Here is a 23,970-nt window from a genome sequence, read left to right as displayed (position 1 = left end):
GGTGTTTTGTTATCCAAATAAGTAATTCATACATGTTTAACTGTGACTTAAGTGCCAAAGTACATCTTGAGGTCACTGCATGTGTAGATCTTATCAAAAGTGAAGAAATGCAATGCTTTTAAGATAAAGTAAAATGAGATGTCCTGTTTATCCTGAAACAGTTTTCATGTTCCATTGTTGTTCAAATTTGTCCCGTGTATATGAATCGAAAGAAGTTTACAATGCAGGCCTGTTTAGGACATTTGTAAACCCTAGGTGAGAGTAAGTCTTAAACAAGAATGCAATTTATATCATTTTTGTCAAACCTGTTTGGGAGAAACTGTGTTGGCATTGAATTTGATATGCAGCTGTTCTTTCTTATACATTGAGGTAAATGAACAAACCCCTTCCTGTGTTAAAAGAGAGAGAGCAGAGAGAACGTTATCTCCCTCGCATCGCTCGTTCAGCTTTGAGCTCTTCAGCGTTACACTGAAACAAAACGACCGCAGAGAGACCGCAGATCTTGCCACATAGAGAGCGTCACATGCACACAGACACTTAACCTGAACCTCCATTACACTGTTACATCTCTACAGTCTCTCAAAAGATGATGATTTCCATCAGCTTTTATTCATTATCTCATTAATGTTTGTCATGTTGGATTTGCAGGAAGGATTTAGATCTAACACATTTCTAGGTGGAGATAGATGGTATTTTGTGGGTGAAAGGCGGCATGATTTAATCAAATGACATTTTATTCCTTCATGATTTTATATTAAAAGATAGATTTAAATTCGATTTCGAATTAAATTCGAAATGCTAAACCACATAAAGGTGTAGGCAGAGTGGGTTAGATTCAGCTTTATGCATTATTTCATAAAAAACAAAATGATGCCTCATTGGAACTTGTTTTATTGATTGTAAAATATATAATTTATAAATAACAAGGTAATACGATGGCTAAATCATCACATCCATAACATTTACATTTTATGTAATTTTTCACACACACAGAGAGAGACAAAAAAATTAAACGTTCACATGCTCTATATGGCCAGCGTTCAGTGAAATTGCAGTAAAATGTGTTTCATCTTAAAACGTGAATAAGAATACAATATTGTGAGAAAACAGGAAAGTTGAGGAAGTTAGTTTGCTTTGTAGCATCTTCTTTGTTTTCTTTATGATCTTTCGTTTACCAGAAATCATCATGTCCCATGACATAAAATAGGCATTTGTATTACATATGTTATATTTCAATGATATTTATTTGAATGCTTTATATTTATATTTATAAATATATTCTTAATATACATTCATATAATCTTTGTTTCTGTGTGCTTTGTAAAGTTGTTTTTCAGCTGTGCTTCAGATGGGTTATCCGTTGAGAGGAACAAGAAACCCACTCTGATCCCCCTGACAGGTTCAATGTTACAGCAAACCTATTGTACAATAACACACATCTTTATTTAAGGAACACCACAATGACAACAGCAAAAATTTAAAAAAGTTAAAAGCTGTGTATTTACAAACAATGCTAAAACCATGCAGTGCTCAATCTACTATCTAACCAATAGTGTTAACCTGTTTTATAGAATTACACACATGCTATATAAAAGTAGGCCTATACGTTTTTTCCATGTAAAATTACATATATATGATATTTATTGATGTAGAATTACAATATTATTATCTCTTAGGGCAAACAGATTGATATATCGTAGAAAACACAGATATTTTATAAAGCAAAGTTAGACCAACTGCAGTGAGGAAAGTCCCTACAACGTTATCTCATTATCAAACAGTTGAATTACAGTAAAGAAACTGTAATGTGATGTAATTAAACAGAAAAAATGCATTAGCCTGTGCAGTAGTTTGGTAAAATACAATCACAAAACAATATACCCACCAGTTTATTACTTATAATGTTAAAGAAACATACATTAATAAAATGTTGCCATTGATAGACACAGAAAAGGACAATATTTAATTAATTTATATTGTAGCAGGTAGCTGTCTGTAGAAAATATACTGTATAATTTAAAATTAACAATAAACGTTAGTGGAAAACTTTTCTACAAGGTAAGTTAAAAATGGTTCTTATAAGACCCCTTGCTTTAAAGGTTCTTTGAGGAACCAAAAAATGGTTCTTTGATCGCATCTTCGTTGTTATAACAAGTTTATTACAACTGTAAAAATCAAATCAATTCAACCCTTTTTAGGTTTTGACCTGTGATAAGTTGACATAACTTTTAAAAACAAATTATATGTATAAAAGTTATTAACTTATTAACTTTTAATAACATGAGACCACTGATGGTAATGTTTAAAAACATATGAAAGAAATTTCACATTAAAAGGTTATCTGGTCACTGTAAAAAAAATCCGTAGAAATTGCAGCTGCCGGTAACTTACCGTAGATTTAAATTTATGTTATTTACTGGCAACATTTTGTAAAAATACAGCATCAAGCAAAACATTCTGGTTGATGATGATTTCTGGTTCCCAGAATGCTTTGCATGAGGCTGTTAATGTATAGTTTTTTTCTGTAAAGATAAAGACTTGTTAATATTTAAAATGTATTTAACTTTGAACAAACTCTTGCCAGTAAATAACATAAATTTAAATCTACGGTAAATTTCCGGCAACCCAGCTGCAATAACATTGTAATTTCTACTGAGTTTTTTTACAGTGTACAGAAAAAGCATTACTGTTGGTTGATATACAACTATTTGAAAATCTAGAATCTTTAAGGGTGCAAAAAAATCTTTGATAATCTGAAAATATTGAGAAACTTTCCTTTAAAGTTGTCCAAATGAAGTCCTTAGCAACACATATTAATTATACATCAATTTTGTGCAAAAGTCTTCGGCCACCACCACCAGACTTGTTGCTTTAAAAGTTTTAATGTCCATCCATATTTATTTTTCAATCTATTTTATTAAGATACAAACAGAAAATACAAAAAATATGTAAAAAATAAATTTTCAGGACTAAATATCTTCTTTAGGCATCATCTGTGTTTAGTGTGACCTCTCTTGGCACTAGACAGATCTTAAGCGTTTTTGAGCAGAATTAAGTAAAAAGATGAATTTCTTTAAAATTATAAATTAGGATTAAATTTTATTTAGGTTTAAGAGATCCTGCAGTTTCCTGCTATTGCTAGTTTACCCTAAAAACTTGACACATCAGTTTACATTTTTATACAGTTTTTAATACTATATTCCTTTATTTTCTGGATGTATTCTATTAAAGAGACTGAGAAACAATTATATATGATCCCTATAACACTGCAAAACAACAAATCTCATTCTGGCATGGTGTCCTAAGACTTTTGCACAGTACTGTATTTACAGTAGAAAATGTACAAATAACTTCATGGAACATGATCTTTACTTAATATCCTAATCATTTTTATCATACATTTTTTTTAATAATTTTGTCCCATACAATGTATTTTTTGCTATTACTACAAATATACCCGTGGGACTTATGACTGGTTTTGTGGTCCAGCATCACATATACTGTACAGCATTGGGGTCTCTGGGACCCCTAACATAAAGTAGGATTAGCCTATTTCTACTGAACATTAAAATCGTTATATAAAAACAAACATACTTACATCAAGCTGTGCTCTCTTTTCATTTCATTTTCAACTAAACAATAAGCTCCAGTATCATGGATGTTCTTGTCTTTAAATAAATTGCGATGCACCTGAACTGCAAAAGAGAATCCTAATGTTGCCATAACGGCAGTGACTGAAAGTCAGATTTTACTGTTCACTCTCTACACAGACGTCTATGGAGTGGGCCACTGCCTTACTCACCTCATGTAATATTCCTCTGTTGTGGTGTATAAGGATGAGTTGGCCATCTTCCTCCAAGGAATCCCCAAAGGTAACCCCCATCCCCCTCACCGCTCTGGCTATAGACCTTGTTTTGGGTCTGAGACCCGCAAGTCTTTTGGTGAGTCAGACAGGGATCCCCAAGTAAGAAATCAGTAGATGATGAGAAATTACCCAAACTGAGAATGTGACTCAAAACTACATTGGGGGCCATGGAAACTGAGGGTGGACCGGCTTTTATAAACAGTCTCTCTGTTTGACTGGAGGTCTTCCTGGACACCCACCTGCGAGATATGAAAAACAGAATCCCCCCGTTTTGGATGCTTTTTGTTTTTTTGCAAAGTGATTTTTAGGCAGCACCTAATAAATGTTGGGTTGTTTTAAACTCATGGGTAAAATGTTAACAAAACATTTGATTCAAAATCGGATGAAACAAACTAGCATTAAAGGAAAATTAATACATACCCTGCTGAAAAAAACAGCATAAAACCAGCATGGACCAGCAGGGGAATTATGATGGTCTATGCTGGTTTAGCTGGTGGTCACCAGCATACCAGCACCAAAACACTGCATATGCTGGTGTGACCAGCTTGGGATGCTGGTGCTAGTGCTGGTTTAGCTGGTGATGATGCTGGTGCTGGTTAAGCTGGTGTTCACTAGCAAACCAGCACTAAAACACAAAATATGCTGGTCTTGCTGGTATGCTGTTTTTTTTCAGCAGGGTACCTATCTTTTTTATTCGTGCACTTTAAATCTTTGTACAGTGCCTCGTGAATGTGTTAGCATTTAGCCTAGCCCCATTCATTTCTATGGCTCCAAACAGGGATGAATTTAGAAGCCACCAAACACTTCCATTTAAAGACAAAATAAAACTTGTGTTTGGAGCCATAGCAATGAATAGGGCTAGGCTAAATGCTAACACATTCACGAAGCGTTGTACAAACATTAAAAGTGAACGCATTGAAAAAAGATCGGTATGTATTAATTAATCTAAGTTGAGGTAAGAACATATTAAAATATTGAAAAATGGTGGTGTTTTCCTTTAAAAAAAGGAAAGAGCTGTAGATTGCTTCGGGTTAAAGTTTCAGCCAAATATATAAATAAATCAGTGTTAAAGTTATGAAATGTGATTTTATTTACGTATTCATTCAATCATTTATTAATTCCTACACTTTTAAATATCCCCTATACATTAAATAATAATAATCACTATTTTTATTACATTTGATGATGCTTTGTATGCCTACATTTCTGGTTAAAGACATTGTTTTTGTTGTAGTAATGTGGCAAGCTCCTTATTCAACAACATGACCTATGTTACGTTAATTTCCTACTGACGACGTAAACAACGCTGCCTCTAAATGACGTCAGACCCTATTGCAACACAGGTAGAAAGGGGGCGATGTTGCTGAAGCTGTGAGTGTGTGGGCAGCATTCATCTCACCTTCAGCTTTATTTACAGCACGAAGTGGTCTGAAAGCGACCAACAACTTTCCATTCTTCTTGGGAAACGTTATGAAATGACCCCATCATGAAGTCAGGTAATACACACCACCTCCTAAAGATAATAACCGTGTATATTGAGTGTGTTCGACTCCAGTCAGAAGAATCACAAAAACACCCAAAATATCACTAGAAGTTTGCTATCTTTTAAAATGTTAAAACTTTAATATTGTTCAAAATGAAAAGTATTTGTGCCCACATTTACAGCTTGACTGACTTCCGAGCTGCGCGCGTCATGTGCGGTTTGGCGCGTGATCAAAGAGCGGCGCGCGCATTGGTGGGTTCGTGCTGCGCTGCTCCTGCAAGCAGACCCCCGTTCAGGTGCACGCGGAGACAAAGCATGCTGCACCAATACTTCTTACAAAACAATAACCTGTTAATATTTTATATTTTCTTATTTTTAAAATGTTCGTACATTAATTACTGTTGTTAGCAATTATTAATAATTTAAAAAAAATTTGTGGACATATAATAGGCCTACAGTTTCCCATATTCTAAAAAGCACCATATAGTCCTTAATTGAAGCCTCACTGTCTGGGCAATAACAGTGCATATGTGTTCTAGCCTATAAGAAACTTTAACTGGACCGAAAAATGTACCTTTCTGGTGACATAAGTGATTTGATAGCTTTAACCGTACTTGTAGGCGTATAGGTTAAAAATAGTTTTTGTATGTCCACATTTCGACTCCACCTGTCCACCATTTAGTCATTTTGCACATTTTTTACACAAAATAAAAAAAGGTGTACACACACATAAATATTTGTTTTGTCCTAAAATAATAGGCTAAAATAAAACTTTCTTTAATGTTTTTACACATTTATTTTTTTGTATGAGTGTTTATAAAAAAAAGAAAAATGTGTACACACATAGCCTTAATATTAGTTTTGTCCTAAAATAATTATTGGCATTAGTACATTGTATAAACCTTTATTTCTTTTAAAACAACTGAAAAAGAGTTTGAAAGTAAGGGTTTGGGAGGGGCAGACAGAAGAGTTTCTGCATCCTTTCAGTTTTGTTCCTGTCGCTTTCAGAAGAGCTCAAAGATTTAACGAAGAATTGAGAAAATGTTTCAAATATACCTTGGATTTTATGTGATTTTATTCCTGTTCCAGGGTGGTAAGTCAAACACTTCTTTTCTTTATAAAAACACGTTTGTAATGTGTAAAGGCTTGTCTGATCCTTTATGTTCAGATTAGAAGAGAATGGAAAATGACTCACATTACAGCTTTATAATATGGATTTTTTGTATCATTTCTATACACCCCATTGACAATCATTTAATTAAAAGTATTAATACTTGTATTGCCAATGTCAACAGCATACAAACTAATATGCAGCATGCCTAAAATTTAAGTGAATTAAAATGTATCTATGTGAGAGAAAGAAAAAGCTATTTTTATTATAATCACATGGTTAAATCCTTATTTGCTTGCTTATTTATATCAGGTGCAGTATTGGTTTGCATAAGGATCTAAATTGTCTTATTTATCTGAAATCTTTGTGATTTTCAGGTGGCTCGACACGTATTGTTAAAGACGGAGATGATGTATCAGTCGAGTGTGTCCCAGGCATCTCTGGCACTTTGACATTCTGGTTTCGGATTCAAAATGACGGCCCAAAGTTTTTATTTACTAGTAAAAACACAGAAGTTAAAGCTACTGATGTTCCTGAAAACTACAAAGTAAAGGTTTCAGGTGACAAGATGGGTTTGACCATTCAGAAGTTCAATAAAAAGAAAGATAGTGGTGTGTACACCTGTGCCGGTATGAACAACAACATGCTTCGTTTTGGAAAACAAACTACTATTAATGGAGAACCAGGTGGGTATCTGAATTTTTTTTTTTTAGTAAGCATACATAAGGCTGTGTTATTAAGCTGTTCAGAAACAGTGATCACTTCTGTGTTTGCCAGCTAACTCTTTAGTCATCAAAAGCATGATGTGATCATTTTTTGTACAGAATTTATAGAAACAGTATGGTTTAATTCTCCAAAAAGTCAAAACTTTTCTTTTGCTAAAATGTCTGTTCCAGATCCAACAACACAACCTCCAAAAAAAGCTCCAGCACCAACCAAGGCAATGTCCGATATTGTGGCAACGACAAAAACACAGTGTGCATGCAACAAAAAAGGTTTGTGGTTCCATACACACAAAAAACACAGTGTACAGTACAGTACAGTATATATACTACTGCTAATGGTAAATGGTAGTTCGGGATGGATGTTAGTTATGAGCAAATATTACAATAACACTTTGTAAAGATTAAAACTCATTATCAGTTGCAGACTTGAAGTCTTTCCTGAACTGTGAGACTTGGATATTATCATCTTTGGCATCTGGCTGTGGACTTCTCCTTCTTATCCTGGTCATCACAATTTTGTACTGCAACCGTAAGTTTAATGCGAAAGCAACAGATAATCTACTCAATTTTTATACTGTAGGTTACAGTTACGCACTGTATGGCTGCACATTGACTTTTGATAGCTGGGCACAGTTAAAAGCAGCTTTAGCTAGAAATTATTTTTATTTATTTATTTATTTAAGATAAATTTAAACTACATTTCTTAAATAAAGGTGCTTAAAAGTTTTCCTTGCAGTGATGATAGAGGTAAAATATTTTTTCATCTTTTAGTCAACGGTTCCCAAAGGAACCATTTATAAATTACCTTTTTTGTAGTGTATATACCTCAACTGTGTATAACCTTCTTCTCCACTATAAATAAGCTTTATTTAAGGTTAAAGGTTCTTTATGGAACAATGCGACTTGTCAAATAACTTTTCAAGCAACTTAATTTTTAGGAATGTATCCAGAATTTACAACCAAAGATGAAATTATGTATCCTGATTTATAAAATTAATATTTAGAAAATAAAGAAAATAAAAGATAAATAAATAAATAAATCTTTCGTTCTTTAACCCTGCCCTACAAAAAAGAATACCGTGAAACTGTAAAATAAAAGTGAAAGATCAAGGGAGATTTATATTTATATTTAGTTATATTTATGTGTTTGCATATATTAAACAGATATTATAAATAAATGTAGGCTATTTGTTTTTTAATTTTAAGCTCGTTTTTATAAACACTGATAACAAATTTTGGTTGCATTGTTTCAACTAACATACATTTTCTTAAAAATAAGAATTTAAAGATAAAAAGTTTTAAAGTGTATAATGTTTTCATTTCTCTTAAGGTATAAGAACAAGACGATGTCCCCACCATTACAAAAGACAGTAAGTCTTATGCTATGCCCAAATTGAATTTGTGATGCATTTTTGTAGATTTGTACATTTTCAATTCAACATTTCTTAATCTTTCAGTCCTCAGAACAGACCCACAGGACACGCTAAACTACCCGACAGCCACTTTTAGATCTGGGGAAGATGAAGAAAAGCACAATACTGGTTCAAGAATTTTTATTTAGTTTCTAATCGGTATGTAAGGTTAAATGCAGTTTCCTCTTATGACTATAAGATGATTTTATAATTTAAGTTCTTTCTTTGTACTTTGTTTAACGTGTACTATTTGTTTAAGAGAAATTTTGAACATTGACAACAATCAGAGATCACATGTTTTTTATTATCCTGAAATGTCTGGTGAAATGTTTTGTTTTTTATGTTTGTTTTAATATGTCTATTATATAGTTTTTTTATTAGTGCTTTCATTTAATTGAAACGGTTGTATTATTGTAACATGTTTAAAAGAGTTTAAGGAGTGTTTAAAAGAGCTTATGTGCCATCTGCTGGCCATAAGCAGATCTATCACTAATGATCATTATGGGGACAGCTCTTACACTTATTTTAGTCTAGGACAAGTCTAATCCCTGTCCGGGAAATGTATTTAGATACTTAAATAGGGAAATAAAATGATAAATATAGATTATACAAATAGGTCAAGCCCAGCCATTTGAGTTAAATGAACCCAGTTAAAACATCCCAGCATTGGTTAAATTACAATTCAACGTGCTAGGTTCATTGCTTTTTGACCAAACACTGGGTTTAAAATATTTTCAATTTAGCATTTTGTCGAAAGGGGATGAATTTAAGATATGCTGGGTTGTTTTAATCCATTGTTTGGTCAAATATAATTTTTGGGGGGTTAATTTAACAGGTTGGGCTCATCCCTTTTTGACCTAATGCTGAATTGAAAATAACCCAGCATTCTTTTGTAGTGTATTGTAATGTTAAGTGAAACAAAAAGTACATAAGTTGTTTTTAGTTTACGTTCTAGTTCAGCTTTACAGAATAAACTGCAGTGATATTGATGTATGTTGTTTGCTGTACATTTTGAGATAAAAGAATAAATAAGCCTACTATATATCTATGCACCTGTCCATCAGTCCATCCAGCATTTCAATCTGCAGACTAATTCCAGTATAATAGCAAATAGTAAAAGAGAAAAACTTTATAGCAATTTAACTGTTATTTTTATTTCAATACATGTTTGTAACAGCAGTAAAAGCACAACACTTCTTCTATAAATGCTGTCTTTTCATAGGACATACATACATCATACTGTTTAATGTGAGGCTTGCTCATACACTACAACACAAGCTGTAAACCAATAGTGAAGTGATGATCTAACCAGTTAGCATGGCCTGAAATAACATTTGAAGATGTATTTTAAAAACTATTATTTTTTATTCTCTGCAAACACATCCCCCCCAAAAAAACTGATTTGAGACCCAAAACATTACTACGCTTTTATTTGCACATAACCTTTCAAAACAAACATTGATTTCATTTGAAATAAAAATCCCTTCTTAAAAATACCATAGTACACATTCGTTTTGGAAGACTTAATGAATTACCTTGATCTGCAAGAAGGAAATATGTAACCATAAATGTTAAGTTTAATAGTCGTATTTCCGTTTTTACAGTCAGTTTTTTGAACGTTTAAATCGTCAAACAATAAACGTGTCCTTCCTGCTGTTCAACAAAAGTATAATGTTGTGGTGGCCCTTTAACCAACACATCTGAGTGAAAACGAAAGCGAAAGATTCAGACTTAGCCCACCACATCTAATGCAACACCTGTTAACTTACTAGTGGTTTCGATTTGTTAAACCTTTGTGCTTTAGACAGAATTATTCTTAATTATCTATTTAAATCAAATGAACAAAACATTGCACAAGTAGTCAATCTTTTTACCAAGGCGTTTTGTGATCATTTAGTCAATTAGTGTTTGTGCAAATCTTTTTTTTTTTGTCAAAATGAACAATATAAGTGCATTTCAGAAAACCGTTCTGAAACAACCAACAGAAAAACAACTCTCACACAAAGCTTTTTTGAATTAGTGTCATAAAACAGATATACAACAGCATTCAACAGATATCAAAACTGTCACTCCTGCACTGTAAACTGTGAATGAATTCATAACCTACAATGACTGTACAAAGTCTCTATAGATTTTCAAAGAGCAATAGACAACGTTCATCTCTATGAACAGGAAAACTGCAGCAATACCCCGTGAGAAAAAGAAGTGGGGGAAAATGCATATGGGATATTTTATATAAAAAGCAAACTGCTATGGTGAATGAATGAACAATACATACACTGTTTGACAAAACCCACCTGTACCATCCTTTCTGTGTAGAAATCTTTTATCAGTCACAAGGCAATTATAGATCATTATATTTATTTATTTATTTTGGCTTTTTCTTCAGGAAACTCTTAAAATACATGAGTAAGTGTCTCTGTGCAGTTATATATATATATTCTGTTTTATTCCACATCCACCGTAAAAATATATTTCTTGTCCAAGCAGCTCCCTTTCATAACCTTTTCCTGGTAGGTATGATGAGTATGCGAGTCATTGTAAACCTGAAAAAGAAATCCTTATGAATTAATAATCCTTATTACTCCTGCACTGAAAAAAAATTCTTATTATTTTTGTCCTGTTTTCAGTAAAATTCTTAAATTAAGATGCTTTTCTTAATGAGCAAAACGACCCAAGAAAATCAGTCTAGTTTTTAGACCAAAAATATCAAATTTTAGTGATTTTGTGCATAAAATAAGCCAAAAAATCTGCCAATGCGGCAAGCCAAAAAATCTTGAACATTCTTCATAAACACTACATTCAAGAAAAATTGAAGAAAATGTGGCCAAAAACCCCACTGGCAGATTTTTTTGCCCGTTTTATGCACAAAATCATCTAATTTTGTGATTTTTGGTCTAAAAACTAGACTTATTTTCTTAGGTCATTTTGCTCATCAAGAAAAAGCATCTTAATTTAAGAATTTTTAGATATTTTTACTGAAAATGCTAAGAATTTTTTTCTTGAAAATATTTTTTTGCAGTGTGTATGCACTGCAAAAAATTACTCTCTTACGTAGTATTTTTATTTTGTTTTCGGTAGAAATATCTACAAATTCATAAATTAAGATGCTTTTTCCCGATTAGAAAAATGACCTAAGAAAATTATAGACAAAAATATACAATTTAAGTCAATTTAAACTTAAAACAAGCAAAAATATCCGCCAATGGGGTGATAAAAAAAACTAAAAATAAGTTTTTTCTTTTTCTTAAACACTTAATTTAAGTAAAAAATGTTCACCCCATTGGCAGATAATTTTGCCCGTTCCAAGCACAAATTAACCCAAATTGTATAGTTTTTGTCTAAAAACTAGAAAATATATCTTGATTTAAGAATCTTTAGATATTTCTACTAAAAACAAGACAAAAATACTAAGTAAGAAAGTCATTTTTGCAGTGTGTGACTTGATTATTTTGATCATTACTTATACATTTTATTAATACTTTTCTTTTGTTTAATATAATTTTTTTTTTTTTTACAAAAATATGTGACCCTGGACCCACAAAACCAGTCATAATTATACATTATCTGAAGCAGAATAAATAAGCTGTATGTAGTATGATTTGTATGCATGGATGTACACTGCAAAAAATGATTTTCAAGAAAAAAAATTCTTAGTATTTTTGTCTTGTTTTCAGTAAAAATTGCAAAAAAGCAAAAAATTCTTAAATTAAGATGCTTTTCCTTGATGAGCAAAACGACCCAAGAAAACAAATCCAGTTTCCAGACCAAAAATATCAAATTTAAGTGATTTTGTGCATAAACAAGCAAAAAAAATCTGCCAAAAGGGCAAGCAAAAAAATCTTGAAAATTTTTCTTAAACAATAAATTCAAGAAACATTCAAGGAAAATTTGCTTACCCCATTGGCAGATTTTTTTGCTAGTTTTATGCACAAAATCACCTAAATTTGATATTTTTGGTATAAAACTAGATTTCTTTTTTGGGGTCGTTTTGCTCATCAAGAAAAAGCATCTTAATTTAAGAATTTTTAGATATTTTTACTGAAAAGAAGACAAAAATACTACGAAATGTTTTTCTTGAAAATAATTTTTGCAGTGTATAAATTTTATAAAACAGCCAATATTTTTTCTTTTGTTTTATATAAAAAAATGTGTTTGTCCCCAAAATAAATTTTTTTACAACAAAATGTGACCCTGGACCACAAAACCAGTCATAAATATACATGATCTGAAGCTGTATATGATTTGTATGCATGGATGTATGGTTTGTAAGGATAGGACAATATTTGTCCGAGATACAACCGTCTAAAAATCTGGAATCTGAGGGTGCAAAAAATCTAAATATTCAGAAATTCGCCTTTAAATTCATCCAAAAGTAGTCCTTAGTAAGTTTTGATTTATAGTTTTGATATATTTATGGTCAGTGTTTGAATTATGTCAAAGATTATGGGGGTCCCCTAGCTATTTTTGTGCTTTATAAGAGGTCCCTCAATGCTTATAGGAGGTCCAGGACCACCCTAGCCCCCCTCTTCATGGAACGTGATTTTTACTTAATATCCTAATAATTTTTGCCATAAAATCTTTAATTTTGGCCCATACAATGTATTTTTGGCTATCGCTATAAATATAAATTGTGGTCCGGGGTCACAAATGATTATCTGGGTAAACTGTTCCTTTCAAAATTAAAGGCGGCTGAGCTTACTGATCTATCTCTTTCCATCTTTCGCTGAAGGCACTACGTCTTTGGAGCTCGGCTTACTGGACAGATTCTCTACGGCTGAGGAATCACCTCCAGACTGTTTCTAGGACACAAAATAAAAATTTTAGGAAAACAAAAACATCCAAAAATAGTTTTTATAAGCAAACTTGTGAGCATGTGGTTGGTGAAATGGAAAAAAGCTTTGTGGCATAGCACCACCATGTGTATAAACGATGTAACATCCATGACATTGCAGTGCACAGTATTGCGCAAACATCTGTGGCACATTAGCTGCATATTTTAAGAAAGCCAGACTAGCTGAATAACTCAAATGTTTAATGCAGTGAAAAAAACATTTTTTTAAGAAAATGTCAAACAGGTCAGCCGATGGAACAGGCAGAATGGCGACTGAATGAGTTTACGCATGGTCCTCATGATGTCGTACAGCCAAAGCAATTGTGTTAGAACCAGATTCATGCATTTAATTTACATATACAGTATAACCTACCTTCTGTTTAGACTTTGACTTCCCCCCCTTTCCCTGTAATTACACAGAGACTTGTTTTAAACTGGTTTTTAACCAGTTGGAGGGGAAATGCCTGGGGCTCATATATGGTCTGATCACATTGTAAAGATACCACAACAAGCCTTTGCCTAAAAATATCAAACTTCAGGAAGACTGTGAACACAAAGTATGATGTCCAACCATACATTTACATTCTTCGTGGCTATGTCCGAAATAGCCCCCCTAATCCACGTATATAGGTCACTCGAAGGAGTGAGTGAATTCGAACATTTGAGCCTGCAGTGCTCAACCCATGACTGATGTTTGGCGTTCAAATAATCGCGCTGCGAAAATTCTCACCTTTGCTTTGCTCTCTTTGGGTTTCTCCAGATTTGGAATCAGTTTGTCTGCTAGTTCGTCTAAAGCTGCACCTTGTGCCTACAAAAAAAGAATAAATCGTGGCTATGTCCGAAATAGCCCCTTAGTCCTCTAATCCACGTATATAGGTCACTCGAAGGAGTGAGTGAATTCGAACATTTGAGCCTGCAGTGCTCAACCCATGACTGATGTTTGCCGTTCAAATAATCGCGCTGCGAAAATTCTCACCTTTGCTTTGCTATCTTTGGCTTTCTCCAGATTTGGAATCAGTTTGTCTGCCAGTTCGTCTAAAGCTGCACCTTGTGCCTACAAAAAAAGAATAAATCGTGGCTATGTCCGAAATAGCCCCCCTAATTCACGTATATAGGTCACTCGAAGGAGTGAGTGAATTCGAACATTTAAGCCTGCAGTGCTCAACCCATGACTGATGTTTGGCGTTCAAATAATCGCGCTGCAAAAATTCTCACCTTTGCTTTGCTCTCTTTGGGTTTCTCCAGATTTGGAATCAGTTTGTCTGCCAGTTCGTCTAAAGCTGCACCTTGTGCCTACAAAAAAAAGAATAAAACAAACAACTTCAATTGGTAGTTAAAATGATTCATGACCCATCATCTATGTGTGATATGTTTAATGATTTTTGCATCCATTTTTGTACTAGGTTTAGATACCGTGTAGGTTGGAGGTGTGCGTTCAGGAGTGAAGGTGTGAGCCTCAGGTGCAGATGCTTTCACGGTGGGCGCTGATGAGAAATCGCTGTCGAGCAGGTCAAGGGCCGCTGCGTCATCGATTGATGCCTGAAACAGAATCATCAAGGTCATGTTGTTGTTGTTTCTGCATACTGTGGTTTAGACATTACAATTCATGAAGTACCTGCTTTGGTTCAGGACATTTTTTCTTTGCTTCTTCAAACGCCTGCAGGGAATAAATGAAGTGTTTATCAGATCTTTAGCTTTAACGGTTATATAAATCCATTGGCAGGGAAACGCAGTGGTCACCTTCTTGTCGGCTTCTGAAAAGCGATGGTCTGGTGGCAGGCTGTCATCTGTCTCCCCAGGCTTACTCACTCTCTCCTCCACAATGTCTATTTCCTGTGGAGAGTGAGAACATCTAAGCAAGCTCTTCGGGATGAGATTCAGTCCTCATGATCTGAACGCATTTAGCACTGAAAGCTATTTTTATCAAAAACATCTAGAAAAATGTTGTATTCAACTTAATTTTTTTTTTCAGAATCATAGCATGGTGTTTAAAAGTGATTGAACAGATTTTAAAGAGATACTCCAGCCAAATATTACAATATCACCCTTAAAGGGACACTCCACCTCTTTAAAAAAAAAATGCTATTTTTCCAGCTCCCCTAGGGTTAAACACCTAACCTTCACCGTTTTGGAATCCATCCATCCGACCTCGGGGTCTGGCGCCACCACTTTTAGCATAGCTTAGCACAATCCATTCAATCTGATTAGACCATTAGCATCGCATAATCAAGGACTTTGCTGCCGTAACACGGCTGCAGGAGGCGCAATGATATTACGTAGTGCCCGAAAATAGTCCCCTGCTATTCAAAGATACTAAGTGGACTATTTTCGTCGGTTGCGTAATATCATTATGGCTCTTGCAGCCATGTTACAGCAGCAAAGTCCTTGATTATTACGCCAGAATGAGAGTATAGTCCTAGCCATATCGGCCTAGAAAATCGCAACTTTTAATTTTCTGTCGGTCTTAGTACACGATGTAACTACAGAAGAGTCAAGTTTTAAATAGGAAAAATATCCAAACTTGGTTATTTTTTAGCGTTATGCTAATGGTCTAATCAGATTCAATGGACTATGCTAAGCTATGCTAAAAGTAGTAGTGCCAGACCCAGAGATCCGCTAAATGGATCCCAAAACGGTAAAAATCAAATGTTTAACTCTAGGGGAGCTGGAAAATGAGCATATTTTCAATAAAAGTGGAGTGTAATTGATGCGATTTTGTAAGAAAAATATCCATATTTCCCCTTTATAAACTGTGATAACTACCTCCCCGTAACGGCGCCATCCTGGACTCACGCGGTTCACAAGAGTAGTGAGCATTTGTTGCCATGGTTAGGTTGCGCAGTGACTCTCATGAATAGCGTGAGTCCAAGATGGCGTCGTTACCGGAAGCTAGATAACTTATTATAGTTTATAACTTTGAAAATCAATCAAAAGGCCTTTATTAACCCCTTGGAGCCATGTGGATTACTTATGTGAAGGATGAATGTACATTTTTGGGCTTTAAAGTCAAAATTTGTTCCCTGAGCACTGTTATCTCCCATTATAAGTTCGGAAATGCAAGGACATTTACTAAAATAACTCCAAATGTATTTGTCTGAAAAATGATAGACATATGTAACTCGGATTGCTTAAGGGCGAGTAAATCATGGCGTAATTTTGAAATTTAGCTGAAGTTTGGCTTTAAAAGAGGTGCAATCGTTTTTGTTCACCACCACTTGTCACATGTAAATTGAGTAGCGACACTGGCTTAGGGCCGACAAACAACCGCGTTGTATGTAAAATGCACAACAGCGATCACTTAAGGCGGTCTTACTTTGTTTATATATTAAAAAACAACAACTTTATGATCTATGATGTTCATCTTTCCCTAGCTTTGTAGACTATGCTTATTGCTGGCTCCTTGGGCAAAAAGTTTAACGCTCTCTTATTTGTACGTCCCTTCAGATAAAACATGAAAAATTTATAACTAACGTAAAGGCCTATGGGTTCATAGTTGGGTCCAATACAGTTTGTATCCTGCAATAACAGCGTCTTTTAATCCTGCAATAAATCCTGACAAGACTACTTTCTATGCAAATGTCTGTGTCACATACAAAATGAATTACGGCAGTCACTCATGATGACCATAATTTCTAATGATAAGACCCATTTAACTCCTCTACGCCATGTCCAAAATCAAAATATCATGCAATGTCATTTTTTTATTGTTTGGGTGGGTAAAAATTCATTCATATCTGAACAATTTGTGACTTGGTGAATAAAAAAATGTAAATTTTTGTGATTTACTGTACTGTTTTCTACATTATGTAAAGAACATTCTTCAACCTTGCTATCTTTAATATTGACTGAGTGATGTCATGTCAAAACATTTTAATCAATGTTAAATCAAACTTCATAATCTCATAATTAAGATTTTACAGACAGGGTTATGTTGTATATATTTTATGCAGTCAAATTGGTGCAAACAGGCCTCGATTTTGCTTTACTGAAGGGATCTGGTTACCTTAACAATGGCTTTTTGTGAGATAGGGGTGGGCTCAGGCCTTGGTTTTATTTCTTCCAGTGTGTCTGATAGAGCATCTAAAGCTGATGAAGTGTCTGACATCTGAAACCAGAGAAAAGAATCAGTACAAATCAAAATGGAATAAAATGTGCACCTGTATGTTGATGGAAGTACATTTACCTGTCTTTCAGGGTGTGGTGGGACGGGGACAGCGGACTGAACTTTAGATGCAGAAGTAGGAGCCACAAAATCATCTGCAAGAACCTCTAGATCGAAATCATTTAAAGGCTACGGAAAAAGAATAAGACGATAGTAGTATAAGGTAAAAAAACAACTGATGACATTTAAAGTCAATGTAAAGGATTTTGTTTTTCTCTCACTTTAGGAGGTGGCTTGACGGCAGTACAAACAGGGAGCTTGGCAACAGGTGGTGCGGCAACAGTTGGTGCAGGGGTGCTCTCAAAGTCACCAGACAGAAGATCCAAAGCATCATCAGTGCCTAAGGAAGGCTAAAACACAAAAAACATGCACTTATTTAATCACATGATCCAGCAACAGCGACCAATCATTACAGAGACTCATCAGGACATACACAATCAGTGAATTTTGACTAAAGGGTTCTTTGAGGAACCAAAAATGGTTATTTTATGGATCGCTGTGAACAACCAGATGAAGTACCTTTATTTGTAAGTGCATGATAACATTTGTGAAGGTTATGTGTTTAGTGTCATCATCAGATGGTTAAAATAATAAATATCTGTATCACCTCTCTTGGAGGAGCAGGATATTTTTTGAGTTCTTCTTCTGAGAACCTGTAACCGGGCGGAAGCGTGTCATCTCTCTCCCCAACACGCACGCCTTTCACTGATGTCAATTCCTTTTCCTGCCCAGAAAAAAGTGTGGGGGTTTTAAATACTTGTAATTGTGTCTAATTTTAGATGAGATTTTTAAAGCATCATAAAAAATAATTGCTACCTTAACAAAATCTCCAGGTTTGAGTTCAGGTTGTTTTTTTGGTGGTTCTGGTGCACTCAGCGTGTCACCCAAAGCGCTAAAGGGATCCTACACATTTGACAAAGCAGCAGAGAAATTAAAACAAGCCCTAAAACAATGAAAACATCTCAGCATTTAGACAATGGACAACTTAGAAATTTAAGTTAAGAATAAAATTAAATTCATACCAAATACAATTTTTTCTGCATATTCTGCAAAAACGAGTCCTATATACAAATGCACGTTTTTTTAGGGCAATAATACACACTATTTTTCTGTCCATTACCTCATCTGTCAGATTGCTTTGCTTGGGGCCTGGAGGAATAGATGAAGAAACCTATGACACACAGGAAAAAATATTGTAATGGATAACAAAACCTCTGCTCATGATAAAACAAGGAGATAATGTAAAAGGAGAATGTGCAAGAAAGTCACACATACGAATTAAACATTAAATAAATGTTTTTTGTGTTATTGACATTGATACCTTATGAGCAGCCTGTGGCGGAGCTACAAAATCACCAGCCAGTGCGTCTAAAGCTGATAATTCATCCACCTTAGACAAAATAAAAGAGATAAGAAAACAGAAAGAGTTTATTGGTACAATATAAAGACTTATAACAGGCATTTCCAAATAGCATTTATGCACCCTTGAACGGCCCTTCACAAAGGGGGCGTTCCAAATGACAGTGAAAACTTGAATCCTCTTGCGAATGTTTTTTTTAATTCAGTTTGTCTTTATTTTAAGTAATACCCAGTATTACTCTGCAATAGAAATATAATCTTAGGATTAAAGGTAGTAAAGGCTAGTTTAGATTGTAGGAAAGTGTCACTTTGCCAAGGGAGATCCAAACACACAAGTGCCCTACACCCTTCAAAGAGCTCACTTCCATTTGGAAATCGTCCAATGTCATGGCTCTCTGAATTACTTGATTTTATTATTATAACTAAACTTTCTTTGACGTATAGACCCCTTCATGGTTCACGTCACAGGCGGTTCCCACTGTGCATGTCGGGGTCAGAAAAGCCATTACAGCAGATTGAGCTGCGTATTATTCGCTATCTTCAAAAATGCCTACTTACGTCGTCGGCTGTGAAAATCGCACCAGGTCTTCCGTTAAGTTTTCGCGATTCATGCAGAATCTCAAAAACAAAAAATACAACATCTGCGGCTGCAAGCAATTAACTTGGAGACTGAAACAACACAAATATCAAAGAGGCTTGCGTTTGTAGTGCTCACTTCATTTGAGGTAAGTCATCATTTTTCAGCCCTGTTAGATTAAATTATAAAGCCTGGATGGTATGAACAGTATGACCCCTTGCTGCGCGCGCACCCGATAGTCATTCAATGTTAACAAACCTTGAAGGGGTCTATTTGCGATAATCTTCTTACTCTGTAACTTTTCATGTAACTAAGAAAAGTTATTATAAAATAAAACACGAGGTACAAGTATGAGTACAACAGAAGACAAGGAATACAATGACAGGACACATCCATAGCGACGTTACCTTAGGGACATCTTTAGCTTTCCCTGGAGCCCCAGCTGTTTTCTTTTCCTGTTAAGATAAATTAAAAATGTCCTGTTTAGATAAATGTTAAAAATTGTGTTATTAATGCTATTATTGTGACTAAAAATATCTAGCTAATATATACCTGTGCAGGTGCCTTTGGAGGAACACAGGCCTTGGCAACAGGTGCAGCTGCATGGGTCGTAAAATCTGTGCCAATTGAATGCTGGGACACAAGAAATATTCACCAATTAAATCACATGAATTATTATAACTAACCTTTCTTTGATTAAACCAGTGGCAGCTGGTGACTTCTTTTTTTGTGGGCGCACGATGCGAAGTTCATCACAACATGTATGTAGCCCGTCGTGTGTGGTTTGTAATTTCAAAATATGTGTTTGGCGCATAGAGTGAACCTATGTGCATCACGTGTCTTGTAAAAAAAAGTGCAGCTGCAGACGCGTCTAAAGGGTTTATGATTAAAGAGACGCTCGCGTTTGCCAGATACTCGCATAATCTCATTTGTAATCAGAGTTTACTGTTAAGGGAGTATCTTGTGTGTATTTTGTGAACGTGAGCGTCTCTTTTATAATAAATGGTTTTGACGCATATGCAGCAGGCACTTATTTTGAAAAAACACGTGATGCACATGGTTCACATGACGCAACAAACACATATTTTGAAAATGCGAGCAATACACGACACTCCGAACACATATTTTGAATTTACGGCCCTCAGCAGAGCAGTCACGAGTCGCCACTGGACTTAAATAAACTTTCTTTTTTTGCGATAATCTTCTCACTGTCACTGATAAAAGTTATTATAAAAAATAACATGAGAAACAAGTATGAGTACAACACAAGACACCGAATACAATGACCTTTAAAAATATCTCATTGTGTTATTAATGCTATTAAAGGAAAACACCACCATTTTTTTAATTTTACAATCCCTGCGTCCCAAACCGCCTACTTCCATACTATATAGTAGGCGAAGTAGTGCTGTTTACATACTATATAGTACGGAAGTAGGCGGTTTGGGACGCAGGGTATGTTTGTACCTCAACTTGTTCTTAACTGTTACATAAATAGTTACACAAGTAAGTATGGTGGCACAAAATAAAACGTGGCGATTTTTTAAGCGGATAAAAATGAGAACTATATTGTATGGCGGAAGAGCACTTAGTTTGCAACACTTCGACCTAGGGCGCAGTAATATTTACGGAAGTTTGAGCGAAAGGGAGAATAGTCGAAAGAGATGATGTTACTGCGCGCCGAGGTCAAAGTGCTGCAAACAAAGTGCTCTTCCGTCATACAATATAGTTCTCATTTTTTATCCGCTTAAAAAATCCCCACGTTTTATTTTGTCCCACCATACTTACTCGTGTAACTACTTATGTAAGTCGTTAAATAGGAAAAACATGACAGTGTTTGGTGGCTTCTAAATTCATCTCTGTTTGGATCCTAAGGAATGAATGGGGCTAGGCTAAATGCTTTCACATTCACAATGCGCTGTACAAAGATTAAGTGCACGCATTGAATAAAGATAGGTATGTATTAATTAGTCTACGTTGAGGTAAGAACATAGTAAAATATTGAAAAACGGTGGTGTTTTCCTTTAATGTGACAAACATTTCTAGCTGATATATACCTGTGCAGGTGCCTTAGGAGGAACACCGGCCTTAACAACAGGTGCTGCTGCAGGGGTCGTGAAATCTCCAGAAAGAATGTCCAGTGCGTCATCTGTGCCAATTGAAGGCTGAGACACAAGAAATATTGACCAATCAAATCACAGGATCCGGTTGCACCAATCACCTCACACTATTACCAATTCTCCACTATATATTTTTACATACTGTAAACACAGATTACAGTCTTAAAAGAAATGCTGGTCACTTTGTTCAATTTCTGACCTCTTTTGGAGGAGGAGGATGTTTTTTAAGGTCTTCCTCTGAGAATCTGTAAGCTGGTGGAAGGCTGTCCTCTCTCTCCCCAACACGTATGCCCTTCTCTGATTTTATTTTATTTTCCTGCTCAAAAATTATAGAAAAACACATGCATACATATATAGTATTTCGGAAAAGTACAATCTTAATTAAGTGCATGTTTAATAGAATAATCTAATAATAATTATATGCTGTAAGTGTTTTTTCATCTATTATGTCTTTTGGGTTAAGTTCGGGTTGTTTTTTGGGAGGTTCTGGTTCACCCAGCATGTCGCCCAATTCGCTGAGAGCATCTGTCGGGATGGAGCTATCTGGCTGTAAGGGGAAACAGACACAGGTAAAATATGTCCATTATTTGCATAGTTTCATACTGTTCTTGAACCTTAATATTTAGTTACTATATAACCAGTTTAAAAATTCAGCTAAGCTAAATTTTACTTACCACGTCTGTCTTTGGTTTAGCATGCTGTGCAGTAGTTGAACTCTTGCTTGCTGTCAAGTTTTCACCAGGCTGAAAGAGAGAAAAAAACAAAATATGTCATTAATCCACCTGTCACAAATATCAGAGATTAAAAGCATTATGTTTGTGTTTAGTTCAAGTTCTTGATTCTGATTGGTTAATAGCTGTGTTTTATTTACAATAAAGTATGTATCACTGCACCTTAGCAACTTCAACATGAAACATTCACGCAGTCGGTGAGGGACTATTTTTTCAGCAGGAGGATGGCAAAGTTGCGTTGATACATATTTTTTGCTTTAATATTTGTATTGTGTGGTAACTATTTTAAAGAAGCAATAAGGTACTCGTGGTTAGTGCTGTATTGTGAAAAAGTCACAGCTGATGATAAAATGGCATTCATCCTTTATCAACTGTACAATAAAATATTGCTTCAAATGTTACCCTCTCTATTTTGGCTTTCTTGTCAGCTGGTGGAGCAGGTGATTTGTTCATATTAGAAGGAAAGGTTGTGGTCTGTTGTTTCTGCAAAACAAGACATTTTTGTGTTTTAAAAATGTTTTTAATACAGTATCAAAATTTAGTGATATATTAGAATGCTGTTACCTGCTGAGAAGGTGGAGGCGGGGCAAAGTTTGAGAAGCCTGCAGATTTGGCACCTACAGTTTCCGTTACCTGAAAAAATGAATAAATATTAGGCAAATACACTGAACGTGGTTGAATCGCCTAAATATTTCTAGCAGTAATCGTGTCCCCTAAATAAATTAAACTGAAAACACATTATACATTTTTACTTAATGGCTTAATTAAGTTAAAAAATATATATACTTGGTGTTAAAAAACTATTTTTAGAAAAACCTTTGCAGTTATTTTGTAAGATCTTGTTGCTTTTACAACGTTTTCACCGGCAGGTGTCGCCATATTTAGCGGTTCGAAACAGTGAATCATTTTCGAAGCAATTGGTTCAATTGATTTGATGCTTTGAAAAGCTTCGTTTCTCCCATCACTACAAAACTGCGTGTGACATCAAGTACCGCGAGAGCGAATCGAATGCTGCGTTACTTTGATGTCACAAGCCGATTGGTTTTCGCAGCGTTACGTCGTATGACATCCAGCCTTTGACTGGGATGCACCAGAGTCGACCCGAGCACACCTGTTGGCTTGTCATGGATTACACGACGCCAGGTGCGTAGACGGTGTACCTGGGTATTCTGTGCAGAATTGTAAATATAGTTCACTAAAGAAAAAAAAATCGCTTTGGGGTCTTAAAGCAACTTATACGCAAAAGTATAACAATAAACAAGATGATCCGTATTCATTAAACTTACCAGCTCTGTTTTCTTCGGAGCGCTTGGAGCGGAGGACACAAAACCAGTGGAGAGAGCTTCCAGTGCCTCGTCTGTGCTTATAGGCTGTTTATAAAACAAAACAAATACTTGTTAATGCACGAACAATCCATTCCACCGCCAAGTGCCATAAAACACACAAGAAGCTGTAATCTAATGACCTGCGACTCGTCAAATTTTGATTGAGGGCTTTGTTTTGTTGCTGCGATGGGTCAACGTCGCCGCCATTTTAGGGAGGGCAAGACTGGCCAAAACAGAATTAAAGGGGAAGCTATGTTTTTTCTGGA

The 23,970-nt window shown here is 35.1% G+C and overlaps 2 protein-coding genes across 24 annotated transcripts in view; one reads left to right on the top strand and one right to left on the bottom strand.

Annotated features, from left to right (window-relative positions):
* Window positions 1-5,214: 5,214 nt before the first annotated feature.
* On the top strand, window positions 5,215-9,638 carry cd8a (CD8a molecule). 2 transcript variants are annotated; one of them, XM_055181178.2, is made up of 7 exons: window positions 5,215-5,361; window positions 6,357-6,441; window positions 6,837-7,145; window positions 7,356-7,454; window positions 7,603-7,713; window positions 8,515-8,554; window positions 8,642-9,638. In XM_055181178.2, the coding sequence occupies exons 2-7, from the start codon at window positions 6,390-6,392 to the stop codon at window positions 8,691-8,693; spliced, it is 663 nt and encodes a 220-aa protein (XP_055037153.1). In that variant the 5' UTR covers window positions 5,215-5,361; window positions 6,357-6,389; the 3' UTR covers window positions 8,694-9,638. The 2 variants fall into 2 exon arrangements, with proteins under 2 accessions (XP_055037153.1, XP_073727543.1); XM_073871442.1 differs by lacking the exon at window positions 5,215-5,361 and having other exon boundaries at window positions 6,262-6,441; window positions 7,609-7,713.
* Window positions 9,639-10,009: 371 nt separating this feature from the next.
* cast (calpastatin) overlaps window positions 10,010-23,970 on the bottom strand; it is a 51,623-nt gene continuing 37,662 nt past the window's right edge. For 12 of the 22 annotated variants that reach the window (XM_073871420.1, XM_073871438.1, XM_073871422.1 and 9 more), the window contains 25 exons: window positions 23,666-23,749; window positions 22,944-23,012; window positions 22,782-22,862; window positions 22,323-22,391; window positions 22,088-22,195; window positions 21,848-21,964; window positions 21,586-21,693; window positions 20,081-20,161; window positions 19,936-19,983; window positions 18,914-18,982; window positions 18,713-18,763; window positions 18,409-18,495; window positions 18,200-18,316; window positions 17,814-17,942; window positions 17,614-17,721; window positions 17,434-17,535; window positions 15,171-15,263; window positions 15,046-15,087; window positions 14,844-14,969; window positions 14,646-14,723; window positions 14,407-14,484; window positions 14,161-14,238; window positions 13,804-13,836; window positions 13,299-13,398; window positions 10,010-11,142 (listed from right to left, as the gene is read on the bottom strand). In XM_073871420.1, coding sequence (XP_073727521.1) covers window positions 13,303-13,398; window positions 13,804-13,836; window positions 14,161-14,238; window positions 14,407-14,484; window positions 14,646-14,723; window positions 14,844-14,969; window positions 15,046-15,087; window positions 15,171-15,263; window positions 17,434-17,535; window positions 17,614-17,721; window positions 17,814-17,942; window positions 18,200-18,316; window positions 18,409-18,495; window positions 18,713-18,763; window positions 18,914-18,982; window positions 19,936-19,983; window positions 20,081-20,161; window positions 21,586-21,693; window positions 21,848-21,964; window positions 22,088-22,195; window positions 22,323-22,391; window positions 22,782-22,862; window positions 22,944-23,012; window positions 23,666-23,749 — 2,052 coding nt within the window. In that variant the 3' untranslated portion in view covers window positions 10,010-11,142; window positions 13,299-13,302. The remainder of the gene's footprint in view (window positions 11,143-13,298; window positions 13,399-13,803; window positions 13,837-14,160; window positions 14,239-14,406; window positions 14,485-14,645; window positions 14,724-14,843; window positions 14,970-15,045; window positions 15,088-15,170; window positions 15,264-17,433; window positions 17,536-17,613; window positions 17,722-17,813; window positions 17,943-18,199; window positions 18,317-18,408; window positions 18,496-18,712; window positions 18,764-18,913; window positions 18,983-19,935; window positions 19,984-20,080; window positions 20,162-21,585; window positions 21,694-21,847; window positions 21,965-22,087; window positions 22,196-22,322; window positions 22,392-22,781; window positions 22,863-22,943; window positions 23,013-23,665; window positions 23,750-23,970) is intronic. The other 10 variants (XM_073871427.1, XM_073871423.1, XM_073871424.1 and 7 more) reach the window with 10 other exon arrangements.

The sequence above is a fragment of the Misgurnus anguillicaudatus genome, chromosome 9 (genome assembly GCF_027580225.2).
Source record: "Misgurnus anguillicaudatus chromosome 9, ASM2758022v2, whole genome shotgun sequence".
In the NCBI taxonomy this organism is placed as follows: domain Eukaryota; kingdom Metazoa; phylum Chordata; class Actinopteri; order Cypriniformes; family Cobitidae; genus Misgurnus; species Misgurnus anguillicaudatus.
The sequence above is the reverse complement of the archived record's forward strand: the minus strand, read 5'-3'. Positions and strand labels throughout refer to the sequence as shown.